The sequence below is a fragment of the Octopus bimaculoides genome, chromosome 8 (assembly GCF_001194135.2).
Source record: "Octopus bimaculoides isolate UCB-OBI-ISO-001 chromosome 8, ASM119413v2, whole genome shotgun sequence".
Taxonomy (NCBI): domain Eukaryota; kingdom Metazoa; phylum Mollusca; class Cephalopoda; order Octopoda; family Octopodidae; genus Octopus; species Octopus bimaculoides.
In genome coordinates, this window is record NC_068988.1 from 26,939,851 (window position 1) to 26,956,320 (window position 16,470).

The window sequence follows — 16,470 nt, forward strand, 5'->3', positions numbered from 1 at the left end:
ATATATATATATATATATATATATATATATATACTCTGTGTGTGTGTATTTGTGTGTCTGTGTTTGTCCTGCCACTATGGCTTGATAACTGATGCTGGTGTGTTTACCTCTCCGTAACCAGCGGTTCGGCAAAAGAAACCGATAGAATAAGTACTAGGCTTACAAACAATAAGTCCTTGGGTCGATCTGTTCGACTAAAAAGGTGCTACTCCAGCATGGCCGCAGTCAAATGACTGAAACAAGTAAAAGCATAAAAGAATAAAGGTAAATGAAATCTGAAAACTACGTTGTCTATTTTATTCATCGATAAATTACTCTAAGTAATCATAATACAAATAACAACTTAGACGAAAAAAACAAGAAATGATGCAGTGATTTTTTATTTTATTTAATAAGATTCACATAGTTATTAATTCTACTTTATTCAAAACATTATTACACCTTAGTTAAACTAGTTACATACAATTTTTGAGTTCCTCTGTTAAAATGGTTATAATAATATCATTGCTTCTTTTAAAATAATTACATTCTTAAAATTGTCTATACTTAAACTAGTTACAGTCATCGTTTCTTTTGTTAGAATGCTATTTTACAGTATTATATTTGCTGCTACAAAATTGGATATGGTAGTATTATTGCTGTTATTAATCTGGCAAAAAAAAGTTATAATTGCGTCTGTTTCACCGGTCTGGTGTTATCCTTTACTGTCCTTCTAACCGTTATATTATTACTGGGCGTTCTCCGGAATGCATGTGAACAGTTCAAACTGCAAAATCAAATATGAATAATTAAATATTGTGAATCGGTGAAAGTGATAATTAATGAATAAACTAATGATGACTGTTCTTGCTATTATCACAATGGTGAACGTGTAGAAGTGAGTGGATAACGTACTAACTTCATAACAGTATTTACCAGTCCTCGTTCGTTCTTACATTTCTCTCGTATTTCGGATGCACTGAAATATTTACTAGTAAAAGAACTGTAATCAACACAATCAAGAAAGCTTTCAGAATACATTGATTTTCTTGAAGCATGTACATATTCAAGTTACAGTAGCGTCGATCACATGGTAAGAGAAGTGCTCACAAGGTGTTTAATTTACAATATGTCCTCTATTCCCAAATGAAGTCAAACATCTTTATATCAATGTCAATAGGTTGAAAGCCAGTCACTATAACTCACTTTTCATATAAGCGATGAATTTAAGCTGAAAGACAAACGAGATCAATTTATCAGTTTTTGTGTATATACACCTATATACATATGTCTTTTTGCTTGAATTATTTTAATTCTTCCTATAAAAAAGGCTAATTTCTAAGTTTGAACAAAATCTCCAACACAACTGCATAGTAGGATTTTCATTTTCAAAAAAGACAAGATTGTTTTTTTCTTTGTCTGAAACATCTAGCTTTTTCAAAATAATTACTTAGACATATAACATAACGAAGTCTTTCAATGATTCACAGACACAAATGTAAATTTATGGTCTTCATAAAAATGTATATTATGAAGCATCTGATTAGACATATTTTCGAAAGAGGCTACACTTCCTTTCAATATTGTCATCTTTCTGCACTTATTGCGATATATATTCATGCTTAACACTGTACTGATGTGTAGAATGTTTCATCTTTAGGACTTTGATAAACTAGATTCCCTCATGCAGTTTTGGGCTGGCATGGAACATTATCATTTGTGTCTCTAGGAGTTCAATCCGGACACGGGTATATGCATGTTATCTTTCTTCTTTAATTACTGAACTGCTTCTAGGATACGACGTGATGGTTTCTAACAAACGAAGTTCATCACTGGAACTTAAATTACAATAACGATGTTTTTAGACTGTTAATGGTCGTATGGGAAGTTGGTTACCAAGATGGAATGGTGGCCTGGTGCAATGTCTTGTGCAAGAGCCAAGGATTCTGGCCTTTTGTGACGAAATCTCTTCCTGAACTCCCTCAAAACATCCACAAAGTACTCTTTGTTGACTGTCTAACCAAAGGGAACCCAGTGGTTGTAAATGATGCCCTTGCTGTTGAAAAGGGGATCATCATGAACTTCCTGGTGGACTTCTTGGCTAATACACGTAAATCCATAAGCTGTATGGAGCATTTCATAAGATTTTTAGCGGTTTTGCCCTGTTAACATAAAACTTTATTGCATACCAATCTTCCAAATAGTCTTCCCGTCCCGACTACAAATCTGTAAAAACCTAAACTGTGACAAGCAGTGTTTAGGGGAGTGTGTTCAAAGGGCTGCTACAGCCGCCTCCTTCAATATGCAATAGCAGCTTATTAGATATAATAATCTAGGTCAGTTATAACATTAGTCTAAGTTAGTTTTCTGAAATGCACCTTATATACATGCAATGAACTTGAGTGTACATGTACTCTTAAGCACGCATGCCCAGAGACATTTTGGTTAAACTTCTGAAATGTTTTGCATAATCTTGCACTTCCACCAATGATTCTTTATTGTAATTCTACAGTTAGATATGAAGTCTTGTTTCTGAATAAGTGTACGTTAGTTAGTTAGTTAGTTAGTTATATAACCAATTATTCCAATGAATTCAAAGATAAATTTAGCATAATACTATGGATGTGAGATCTCAGTTTCTCACTAGATTGTCACAGTTGTTTTTCTTTTCTTTTCATTTATTTCCCATATTATATTCACGTCTGCAAGATAATTGTTTTCTGCTCCACTGCGCAATATCTTTGCCTGGCCTTGGTGCTTAGTAGTTGCCGTTGAAGGAGATAATGCAATACTCAAAGACTGTTTAGAATGGTGTTAAACCACTCTTCTTTTCATCCCTTGTAAAGGTAGTCAATTTGCTGTTGGAATCGGAATTTCTGTTGGTTATTATTAGCTCAATATTAATAGCCTTAATGCCTTATTCACTCTGATCAAGTAAAATAAATGCTAGTAATAGTACTGTAACATTACACATAGTGTGACCTATCGTATGTAGAGAGCACCGTGGGAAATTTTTTGTCCTCCAGGTGGAACATCTGATTATACGACTTCCTGCTAGTAGTATCATTGAACTTGTTCTGGTCCAGCTTTAGCCACTGGAAACTTACTTGTCGTAAATATATCGTTAGTGTTGTGAATAGTGTAGCTTGTAATTTCTTCTTGTTGACAATTATATAAGAATATTTGTCCAAAATCCATCCCTATGTCTTCTGAGGATGTTGCAACTTATTACTCTTCTTTATATCATTCGTACTTTTAGCATAACTGTTCCGTTTATCAACAATAATGCTTTGTAACTGGTTAGTGTTCCTGTGGTCTTCTATGTCAGAACCATAACCCTCATATTTCTTCAAGAGAAGAGATAAAGGATTCACTACCACTATAAACAACATAAGAAAGATATCCTGTAATCGCTTCCTGCATTATATATAATGTAATCGCTTCCTGATAATGACCGAAGATGACGTCATGTTGTTTGTTGGTTTGATTATGGTTTGTGGATCTTTAGCAAATCGTATGGCCACTAACCACTATGAACGAGGAATACTTTCTTGTAATATAGCCACGCGCAAACAACATTCTTTGTAGGCCGTTGGACCTCTCATGCGACATTTTGTTGATTAGAGGTTGGTTTAGCACATATACAAATTACTTTCACTCCAGCTGTTATTTTGACCGTAATTATGTTGTTGTTATTACAGAGATCCGAGAGAAATAAGCTGAAATAGGCAGTATACACTTTATACATTAGCTTCTGACATGCAATTTGCCGATAGCTCTCCGTCATGTGAGCAGCTTTGTTCTTTGGTATCAGAATTGTTTGTGCTAATGCCATCCAGCTTCGTATATTGATATCCCCACTGAGAGCTTTCTTTTAGAAATTGATAAGATATCGCCAATAAAATGTCAGTTTTATGTGCCAGTTGGCAACGATCAAGTCACATTCTGAATTCTGTCATTTTCTCACTGTATTAATCTAACCAATTCCCTTTATTTCCCCTTTCTTTTGATCCTATAGAGATAATTTCGTATATATCTAGGTAGTTTATATACAAGCCTTTTTTTCTGTTCATACAACCATGATCAAAATGTACATTTGGCAACTAAACTACAAATACAATACGACACTTTTCAGATTTGTGCACGTGCGCTTGTAGTCGTACATAAAAGAATGTTACTTTAACAATCTTTCTACAGGTACTTTTCAACGTTTGAAAAATGTAATTATAAGCAGCTCTCTGATTAGACAGTGAAATTTGGTTAATCATTATTATATTCTTTATGTTTTTTCTTTCGAGGAACATACACGTAAATACGTACTGTCTCAAGTTCTAGGACTCATAGAAATGATTAACCGTTTTTAATGGCGTATAAGTAACCGAGTTCACAATTTATCCTTTCAACGGGACGCCAGTCTCTCTCAAGGCTACTCATTTTACGGACGCGTTGACTGGACTGGACTTAACTGGAACAACGTGAAATGATGTGATTTGCTCAAGAACACAACGCACCGCCTGGTCTGGGAATCAAACCATGATCTTGCGATCGTGGGTTCAAAACCTTATCCACTAGACTACACCCCTTCAAATCGAAAAACATATAAAGTTACACAAGCAACAAAAGCATTAGCATCACACCAACAATCGTTCCACCACACATTATTATTAAATGTTCATTTCAAGCTTTTATACTTACATCCCCAAGTTCGCCCGTAAATGATTTCCCATTGAATCCTCCTATAGTTAGAGCAGTGATTTTTTTATGGATAACTCCTTGAGAGAATATAATGATAAAATAAGAAGTATAAATATTAACATACAGAATTTTGCGATTTATAATAATTTATATACAATTTCTCATACAAGATTTATGTTTTTCTCTGGCAAAAGAAAAAGATATTAATCATTCAGACATAGATATGATTTATGATTAATTTGAAATATTATTGTTCCAATATCTAAATTGTTACTAAACAGAAATAGGTTATTCTTTATAAAATGCTACGGCTTTGTGGTGAGGAAACTAGTTTGAAGTATATAATTTGTTACTCTGATATAATTTATCTGACTTAATGAAGAACATATTGATATATGTGTATGTGCGATGGACAATATATGCTATACGTTTATCAATAACTCCATATATATATATATATATATACAGAGTGAGAGAGGGATACATACTCATAGACACGCATACATATGTATGTATATATATATATATATATATATATATATATATATATATATAGATGTATAGTATTACATATAAACATATATAATATATATATATGTATAAAAATCTATATATATACGTTATACAAGCACACAAAAACACACATATATTATAAAGAGAGAGAGACAGAGATATAGAAAGGTGAACTGAGATATTCTAATGTTATATACATGAGGGAAAGTGTGTATGAGAGAGAGAGAAACAGAGGTGGGTAGAGACAGTGAGATAGACGGATAGATAGGTAAGGAAGTTATAAGTTATATTTTTACTATTCCTACGTTTGTAGTTTTTGTGATTTTGTATGTGCGTGTGTATGCATGTATAACAAAAGTTCTGGACTTCAATCAGAGTTATAGTTACACAAACAAATACACACAAACATACACACACACATATTCTCCATATGTGCGTGTGATTATGTATAATTATGTATTTTTCTGCATATGCGTGCATATACATATCCATATGTATGTGTGTGTATCTATGTTTAAACTGAGGAAGATCTTACGTAATGGATTCATTTCCTGTTATATATTATGCAAACTTGAAACGTACGAATTAAATTATTTCAAAAATATCACTATTTGGCTTGACTTCATTATTACAACGCATACGACTCGCTGTCAATACAAACTAGCTGCTCCATACCCTACTTATGCGGATACTCTATCAACGATTTGGAATAGTTTGCTGTATTTGGCTCGTGTCAAAAATTCCAGCAGTGTGTGTGGGGGTGGAGTGTCTCATGAGTGCTACTAGTAACATAGAATCGAGGTATTACCTGTTGCATAGTGGAATCATCAGTATCTAAACTGGCTCCTCACCGGGCTAGTCTGATGAGGTGGGTTGCTGGAAATTCTGCTGGACTGGAAGCAAAATTTGTCAAAGGGACAGATAAATCCAGTGTAGGTTAAACCGGACTGGTGTCCGACGTGCCGAAAAACACTGGGAGGCACCCACCACCACCACCACCACTAGCTTTTGTTAAATCATGTCTCTAGGAGAAGATCACTCTGATAAAATTCCACTATGACAACATCCAAAAAGCCTTGACTCACCCTCTCAAATTAATTTAGACGACTCTGACGAGAATCCAATAAGATCTGAAAATCGACTAAGGATGTACATCATTTTTTTTTCTAATCGAGAAACAGCCTAATTAGTCTTGCTTATATAGGTACTATATAGGTTACATATTATCTTATGTGTACTTATCTTTTCCGCTGTCGTCAATGTCTTTAAATAATGTCAATGAATAAGCATTAATTTGGACAGAATGCGCGAAAAGTTAATAGCAAAAATGTCACCGATTTCGGTGGGTCTACGGAGATCATAAGTACTACTGCTTCCCACCCTGACCTAGCTAAGAAAATACAAACATGTATATTATGATTTATTCTATTTTCATTGTCTTACCGTTAGTCAAACTTAATAATTAGTCTTGTCTAAGAGTATTTTGCTTACCTGTAAGTTTGCGTGATACAGTCGCATTGTTGCAAGAAACACGAAATTCCCGGCTGTTATACATTAGAGTTACATTGTTAAAACCGGGTTCCTGTGGAGAAAGTACAGAAACATTTAAACTCCTGGATTTGTGCGTTTCATATTTTCATTTTACGTATTTCTTTATAACGGTTGAAAACTCCCATTGAAATTCAATGGCAGTATTTGACAGAAATGTTCTGTTAATAAAGATGATGATGGTGGTGATGATGATGATGACGCCGACGACAGCTATGAAGATGAAGATGATGATGATGATTTTGATAATAGTGAAGCAGGGGAATTAACTCTTGATGTCATTTTGTTGAAATATGAATTCATAGAGAATATATTTATTAAATTAAATTCTATTTTATCCTTGAGTGCGCGTAAGGTATGCATCGCCGCTCCGATCCCATTTCCTTTTTATTTTTGTTTTTTTTTCATTTCTTATGAAGTAAATTCTGATTACCATCATTTCATAAAACCCTACGGTTGTTTTGACAAGTTTGAAAATCTCATGCTGAAACTAAAAACTGATCTTGTTTCTAAGTTCAACACCTTTAAATACATTAATACTATAGCTGGCAAAATCATTAGCTCGTCTTCCGGCTCTTTATATTTTCTCGTTATAATGGCAAAATATCTATATCACTAAATTATTTCAATGTAAAATTCTTTTTATCACATTTTAATTATTTATATCGCTACTTATTAAGCTATGTATGTTAACCGAATATAGATTATCCACGATATATCTCACGTCAGTAGTCAACAAAGTGCTCTACACTTTTTAAATATACTCATTGCTGGTTTCACATAATCCAGCTGCTCTCAAATTAACAACAATTCTTAATGAAGCAAGACAAAAGAATAATAAGTTGGAATAGTGTGTTACGTGTTATATCTAAGAAGCTATCTATATCTAATCTTGCACTCAATGTTCCAACTATTGTTCGTTTATAAAACAAAATAATAATCGAATTGATATGTACGTCTTCCTTTTGAATTTACTGAAACCGTGCCGACGTGGTTTAAGTAGTAATTATGTGAAACGTATTGTTCTGTTTTTATCATCAAACCTTGTTAACGGGGAATCACTATAAAATATTAATATGTCTAAAGAGGTTGAAATTACTTAGAAACAAGATCAGTTTTTAGATATAAACTAAGTCTCGTTTTATCTAACAATAACAGTTTTTTACTAGCTTTAATGATTTTCTCCTTTTGTTTATCATATATTCTACAGTATCTAGATTAGAACGATTATTATATTTAGTCTATAAAAGTACCAGATAACTTACAATTACACATTTCATTCAAATAAAAGATGATGGCTTGGCACAGTTATTAGAACGCCATACAAAATATTTTGCAGTATTTGTTCTGCTTCTTTGCGTTTGGACTCCTAATTCTAATGAGATCAATTTTACCGTCTATTCTTCTAGGGTCGACAAAATAATATACTAACCAATTACTGGGATCGATTAAATCGGCTGAATTCTTCATCCCAAATTTCAGTCTTTGCAACAGTGTTACAAATAACTGTCATATTCAAATGTAAAAAGAAGTGTGTGTGTGTGTGTGTGTGTGTGTGTGTGTGTGTGTGTGTGTGTGTGTGTGTGTGTGTGTGTGTGTGTGTGTGTGTGCACGTGAGTGCGTGTGTGTGTATGTGACTACGTGTTTATGTTTCTTCTGCACGCTACTTAACAACCGGCGCTGGTCTGTTTACGTCACCGTAACTTAGCAACTCGGTAAAATTAACCGATAGAGTAAGTACCAAACTTTAAGAATTCAGTACTATTTGTTCTGCAAACCTCGTCAAGGCGATGCCCCAGCATGACCGCAATCCAAATTAAAGATAAATGAATTACTTGTACAATGATCTGCATGCAAAACTGCCTAAGTTATCAAAATATGAACATTATGAATGCAGGTATCGACATGTGATGAAAGAGTTCAGTTTGCAATGACATGATATTGAGTTCGATCTTGCTATGCTGCACTTTGGGGAAGTGCCTTCTAATACGACATCCAACAAAAGCAAATCCGGCGAATGAAATTCTATAGATGAAAACTGTGTGGGATCATGTTTGATGCATTGTGTTTGATCTAGTGTCGTTTGACTTAGTCCGTTACTCGATTTAGCATCACTAACTCGCTTTAATTACTAATGCCGTCGTCCACCCTATTCTAAATACGAGTACAAAATCGCTGATCTTTGGGTAACTCATGAGTTCCTCTTATTTTTCAATTCCAAGGCCCTTTAAAATGGTCAAGAATGGTGAAGGACACTATCCTTATTCGTCTTACAAAACAATGAAAGAAAATATGGATTATAATGAAAACTGTAATGGTTTACTAAGTAACCTTTCACTTACGCTTTAAACGTGTAAAATCACTCACCTTATCTATCGTTATTGTTTCTTGTCTTGCGCTGGTTACAAGCTGAAAGACATATTTCTCTCCCTCAATTGCAGCAGAAATAGACGGGCCATCCAGATTTGAGCTTCCATCATTTGTAAAGATAATTTGTCGATCAGAAGTTTGAGCTGTACTCAAGATGGATAATGTAATGTAGAGACCTTGACGAAACGCAACATTGGAAAAACGCCAAATAGTCATTCGACTATTGGGGGAGAAGAGAGCTGTACCATTATTGGAAAGTGTGACTTTGGCAGAGTAAAGTGGTAAATTATTACTAGATTTATCGAAGAGATCGTTTTCGAAATTAAGAAGCAGAGAAGGGTTGCATCGGCGTTGATCTAAAAAGAATATATTTAGAATGAATCAAATCAATAAGTTAAGATTAATGGCGATATATAAAATTGTCATTCATAATATGCATGAAGTGTCAAAATTGAAACATAAAATGTTTGTGATTTATTCTCATTCAGTATATTGGATATAGCTTAACGTAAATACTTCCCCTGAGTAATGATTCACGTAAAACCATATGTGAGTATCAGAATGATAAAATTTTCGAGGTCTGGTAATTATAAATGGCAATCAGTATACACATCTATATGTATATATATATGTATAGCGCTATAAATATATGTATCGGTGTGTATATGTGTGAGATGCCTTTTAACCCCTCCATCATTTCGTTTTTTTTTCCCCCTTTACCATATCCACATCTGCAAATTCCGCAGCTTCAGCTTTCGTCACCAGTGATGATCTTCAAATAAAACGCCCGGATCAACTTCCAACTGTTCTTCCAGTTCGCGACAGGAAATTTTAATGATTTTATGGAAAACTACAAGAGCTCCGAAATTTATTATCTAAGGGTCAAAAATTACAATGAAACTAATTGCGTCAACGTACAATATAAGAAAGAAACAGTTTCATTCGATAAATATAAATCTGAATACAAACCTTCATGTCTTCTGGTGGCATTTGTGTCAGTAATACATAGACAATGATCTTTACTGTAAATGGTTCCTGGTGCACAATTCCGTGTGTAATTTCTATCAACAGTCATTTCTATGTAACTGTATATGTTGTGTGGATTTGGTAGAAATGGGCAACTTTCTGAAAATGGAAACATAATGCTTAGTATCTATGTTATGTTATATTATATCATATTAGATTATTTATAGATGCATGAAGCTCTACACCGTCCTTAGCACTGATAGTTTGATTACCATTTACGTGTGTATACACACATCTATATATACATGTGTGTGTGTGTGTGTGTGTGTTAGTTCAAGGGATAGAGAGAGGGAGAGGCAGACAAACAGACAGATAGACAGACGAAAAGACAGGTAGACAAACAGACAGACTAGTACAAAGAAATAGGCCTTGCATAACTGCCATACGTTTAATTTTCTAATGTATAAAGCGTATATAAATCGTGAGAAGATTAAGATCTTACTAGAAATACACTTACAAAGCCAGACATGTTTTACTCAAAAGTTGTTACATCGTGCATCTAGAAACAAATCCCCATTGGTCATTAAACTATAAATTAATCATCTACTACCAATTATAATTTCTAAATTTCTCTTATTTTCTTCTCATTTACTTTCTTCCATTAATATTTCCTTTTCAAAACTTCCTATTGTGCGTGTCCTACTATCATTTGACATATTATACAATGGCTGCAGAGCATTTGTTTAAGAGTACACGTCTACTGAACAATAGCACGTAGTCTAGTTTGCTTTAATATACTTGTGCTTGTTTGGTTGTATGGTTATCAGTGTATGTTTGTGTGTGCATGCGTGTACGTATGTGTCTGTATGCATAAACATGTGTATATAATAGGTGAATAGGACGAACGCCAAAAATCTATTAAAGTTGCTTTAACCGAGTTACTTCATTTTCGAAAACATTATTGCTACACCTATTCAAAAGGCAACTATACAAAATGTATTCCCCCGTTTATGAAATAAATAATGTGGGTGGGGGAAAAGACTGATTCAAAGCATCGAAGTAGTAAATTATTTCATAAGATAAACCGGTTCTAGTTTAACTGAAGTGTTTAAAACGAATTAATTGGAGATAAATCTACTGAGTTATTAAATTCTTTGTCGCAATTAGAATGTGAAACCTCCTTGCTTATTATTCTTTTTCGGGAGTATTTTTAAATTCCAAAGAAGTTAATATTGGCTGGAACGGTTAACACGTCTGTTGCGTTCCTTTTAAATTGCGTGATCACAAATCATTTTAAATTGCTAAACTTCAAATATTAATGTGATTATTTCCCTTTTATTTCTGAAAGATAATATTCTGTTCAGAAAGTAATCTGCTTTATACATGTAAAACTATTCAGCCTCAAATATAATGTTTAGCGTTATATTTCTAATTTGAATGTCAACCAATACAAGACGTTAACAAAAGTTCAAGTGACTGACATTTGCAATTAATGTCTGGTAACAAAACTAGTTGTTTATGATCAAATACGAGAGTTGTATGAAGATTAAAAGAAAACCCAGAGATATGAGAAAAAGATGAGTACAAAATACCTATGTTAATGATTATTTATTAATTGTGGATATACAGTGACTTGATTTGGAGACATTTTTATGGACAATGAAGTGTAAGTCAGAAAAAGCTTTATCAGTGCAGGCCGGCCACGAGAATTTGCTGATCTAAAAGATGAAAGGTAGCTGGAACTAATAGTCAAGCAGTTTCAACAGGACATTTGCTTTTATATCATGAGTAACAACACTGAATCACCAAATTACCCCGGTCATCATGAACTTCAATGATCGTTGGTCTGCTGATTTGAACCTAAAGGACGACTACTGCACTACCTAAGCCGTTGAAGCCAAATTCTTTCAAATATCCCACTACTGTCACTTTTTATATGTGCGTCGTGTGATTAGGAATCTGCTGCTCTCTAGGTTTTGCGAGTTTTCTACCCTGAAAGAATTATGAGCAGTAAAGCTACCAACTTTCACAGTAAAACTTTAATACATATTAGAAAGAAAACCAATTAATCGTTCTGTGATGTACCATCTATTGTATCAGACTGGTTCCAATTCACAGATGTAGATAATCAAAAGGAGTTGCATGGTTTCTGGCAGTTTTTAAGTGATCGTATTAAATTCCCACAAGATATCGACGCTAAAGATATTGGCAGTATATCATTATTATTATTGCTAACATATCGAAGAAAGCAATCTTTGATACCACAGAACACCAGCAAGAGACTACTTAGATTTGTATCTGTTTTGATTTAGCGGGAAAACATCTTTTCACTAATTGAATCCTTCCTAAAATTTAGCGTGAATGAGACTGTTTGCATAAACAATACAACGTTGCTTACGACTCTATGATCGTATGACTTAAATTGATCTAAACCTCTCTTGATAGTATTATTATTTTGGATGTTATATTTATTTCGGTTGCATTATTTCGATTGATGTACAAGTATAGGTGTGAAGAGTTAATCGTAGGGCGTTAACAATATCTGACGATTTGCTAGTATTCAGATTTACCGTTCTTATTATAAATTACGCCATTCTGAAACATTTGCTCTATGAGAACAGAAGTTTGAAAAACTTAAATGTATTGAGAATTACCTACTTTCAGTTGCGTTTTCCACAGTAGAATGTTCTTCAAAAGCAGTTACAGTATTTTCTAATAAGTAAAACAAAAGAAAGTGTTTAAAAATTCGCATAGAAAATCATATTGAATTAATTATATCTTAAAATATTATTGTTTAACCCATTACCTACCAGTAATCTCATATAAGATCACTTAAAAATTACAAATTTCGTAATTATCTGTCAATATTTACACATATCTAACCTTTTTGCTATATCTACTAGGTATATTTCTCTGATATTCAAATGAGGTTTGCTAATTTTTCACCCAATATCTCGCTTATTTCTATTTAAAATGTTATTTTGAAATGTTATTTTGATCATTCCAGCGTGTTTCTAAGGCTGTTTTATGCTAGAAATCAAAGTTTCATAAAAAAATTCCAGTTACTAGAATTATGGGAGGTAATTATGGGAGGTAATTCAACATTTGTTGAAATTTATAGAGAATACTAAAAAAGAATTTTGAGCCATATTGCGAGGTACTAATAATATTCTAACACTAATTGATTTGAAATTACTGCTGAAAAAATATTTAGAATTATGGTCATTACGTTTACCTTCATAATTTCTATTTCTCAATGTAATAGTATGACAAATGTTGCTCCGCTTTGATACTTCAGATCAGTGAGCCTCAGCAATTTGTAGCTCGGCGTCCCTTTCTCATATTTTGCCCAAAAATGCAACAGAATATTTTAATCAAAAACTAATTGTACACAATGATTCTAAGTGTTTTTAGAGTAACCCATCCATCACTAGCCTCTTTTCACATATTTGCACTAATACCGCCTAAGGTAATTTCTGATAGGTATTAATAAAAGAAGGTTACGAAAAATATTATGAAATTATACTAGATTTTTGCATATCATTAATCACGTTCCTTCTTTTTAATTAAACACAATATACTATTCACATTCTAATTGCAACGAAGATATAAAATCTATTTAAAATATGAATTTTGATGCCAGGTTTAAACATTTTACCTCTAAGAAAATTCAGAACCCATTTAAATACCCAGAGGCCTCTCAACGCCTGTGTCCCTTTTGTGAAACTACAATGTCCTTGACAGGTGTTACCACCCATGTTATTAATCGCTGCTTTAGATCACAATGAGTGACGTAATTTATAAGAATGTATTGCTACTAACGACACAGTTCCAAAACATCTCTTATAAACTGCTTTTGTTTTCTCTAGCCTTCAACTATAAGTAGACATATGTGTGTTTATATATACGTGTGTGTGTGTATGTCATTATTTAGTTTTATTTCCAGTTTTCTTGCCAACAGAGAAAGAACCGGTTTCTTACCTAGATCCAAAGCTCCCTCAATGGAAATTCAACATCAGCTACAGGGTATTTTTGTATGTATATATGCATACATGTATGTATGTAAGTGTATATACGAGCAGATTTGGATGTTTTGTTTTATGTATATCTTCTCATGCATCTACTTGCATATCTAGACATGCTCATATATACATAAATGATAAACTTCTGGAAAGTTTTACAGATGTTTACTGTTCCAGTGATGGCTTGGGTCTGTAGTCTTCGAATCAGTTTTCTCCTTTCTGGTTTTCAGAAGCCTAATTTTTCAAGATTAGTATCTAGGCAGTGTGTTACGTATGTATGTATGTATGTATGTATGTATGTATGTATGTATGTATGTATTGTGGTTCGGTGCATGTATGTTCTTTTTTGTTTTTACTTAGGAAGGAGCTGGTTTCTAACAAAGATACAATGCTCAATTGCTGGAATGATGATAAGGAAAACAATGTCACATTTTAAACTTGATAAAAGTCTTGCATATTTTTACAGTTCCACTTACTGATTGCATTTGTAATGCGCGAGTTAATTGCTTAATTTCTTTTTTTGAAAATCCAAACTTATCCAGACTGCCAGTTAGTAATTTACTCACAAAGCCAAACGCATCAATTATTATTGGTATAAATGTAAATATTTTTTATCTGAATATAGAAGCTGAAGGTTTCGAAGCAGTTGTCTATAGTTATGTATGAACGTATGTATGTATGTATGTATGTATGTATGTATGTATGTATGCATGTATGTCATTATTCAGTTATATTTCAAGGTTTCTTGCCAATAGAGAAAGAGTCAGTTTCTGACCTAGATCCAAAGCTCCTTCATTGGAATTTCAACATTAACAACAGGGTATTTTTGAATGTACATACGTATGTGTGTATGTATGTTTGTATGTATAGTAGTTATGAGGATGATTATGCAAAAATAGTCAGCACACGGAGTGTTCTAATTCTACAAATCCGATAATCAGATTAGGTAATCTAGAGACAGGTGAGCTGGCTAGTATAAACATTCGAACGAATATCAATAAAGACGGAGATAATATATTCCACAGGTGTGTGGAATATAATTTGTTACATAATCTCTATAATAAGCATGATATTGAATGGAATAATTCTCTGTTTGAACTTTTTAAATTACATATATATGTGTGTGTGTGTGTGTGTGTGTGTGTGTGTGTGCGCGCGCGCGTGTGTATGTGTGCGCGCGTGCTTGTGTGTTGTGTGTGTGTGTGTGCGGTAGAAATCTATGGATGCACAAACGAACAAAACGGAGAAAATGAAACAAGTATGGACGAATTGTTCAGAAACACCCACGAGTAGGGAACAGTTCTCAAAAATAGCCCCCTGTTGTTTTCCCCAAAAATTGTTGTCATCGGAATCTACATAGTCCGAGGTGTATTTGTAGAGAATTTCATTTAAAAATATCCATTTACTTGGAAGACGAATTGAAGTGGACTCCGGTGAATTTTCCGAAATTACCCACCCCGACCCCTCCTAAAATACACACACCCCAAAAAAAAACAAATATGTATATTCGGAATCTACATAATATAACACATATTCGTAGACAATTTCATTAAAAATATCCATTTCTCTGAAAGTTATGCTCATCCAATGTAATGGACTAATCCTCTAACCCAAAACTTCAAGCCTTGTGCTTTTAGTAGAAAGAATTCTTTTTTTTCTTTTTTGTAAGGCCCAATACTCATAAGACCCGTTACCGGTTTCCATGGCATGTAAGTGATTGAGCAGATCCGGTTTCCATGGCATATAAGTGAAGAGCAGATCTGGTTCCCGCAATAGAGACAAATTCCTTTAAGTGAACACATAGAGAAATGTGCAGGTAACATAAAACCAAATTTCACAGTTTTCCCCATCTACCAGTGCAAAGATGCAATTTCTTTACAAGAAGGTTTAAATAAAGAAAATGTTTTCATCGAAAAATACAGAACACGTCTAAATATGCACGCATAACCAAGTTTGATCTCTTTACATATTTTAATTCACAATTACATCACTTTACATATTTATAATTTAGTTTTCGAATATTTGTGTATATATACATTCCCCCACCACACCGAAAGCTGAACAGTTATCTCCCCTGCTCAAAATAATAACGATAACCAATTACCTCCCCTGAGATTTTTCTACTTGTTGAATAATTCACTCATAAATTTCACACACAACATGGACCAAAAACATTTCTTAAGAAAAATTTTTATGTCATGAATAGCGAAAGCGAAACCGGTCGACAAACACAATACAAGATACATTAGATATATTAAAAATTATATTAAAACTACGTAAAGTGTGTGCATTTTTCCTTCTTATATATATATATATATATATATATATATAAACATATACATATATATATATATATTTATACATTCATATATATATA

At 33.4% G+C, this 16,470-nt stretch overlaps 1 protein-coding gene across 4 annotated transcripts in view; it reads right to left on the bottom strand.

Annotated features, from left to right (window-relative positions):
* Positions 1-364: 364 nt before the first annotated feature.
* LOC106872458 (shell matrix protein) overlaps positions 365-16,470 on the bottom strand; it is a 101,495-nt gene continuing 85,389 nt past the window's right edge. For 2 of the 4 annotated variants that reach the window (XM_014919468.2, XM_014919467.2), the window contains 6 exons: positions 12,730-12,783; positions 10,075-10,230; positions 9,103-9,461; positions 6,679-6,769; positions 4,675-4,751; positions 365-766 (listed from right to left, as the gene is read on the bottom strand). In XM_014919468.2, coding sequence (XP_014774954.1) covers positions 728-766; positions 4,675-4,751; positions 6,679-6,769; positions 9,103-9,461; positions 10,075-10,230; positions 12,730-12,783 — 776 coding nt within the window. In that variant the 3' untranslated portion in view covers positions 365-727. The remainder of the gene's footprint in view (positions 767-4,674; positions 4,752-6,678; positions 6,770-9,102; positions 9,462-10,074; positions 10,231-12,729; positions 12,784-16,470) is intronic. The other 2 variants (XM_052969994.1, XM_014919469.2) reach the window with 1 other exon arrangement.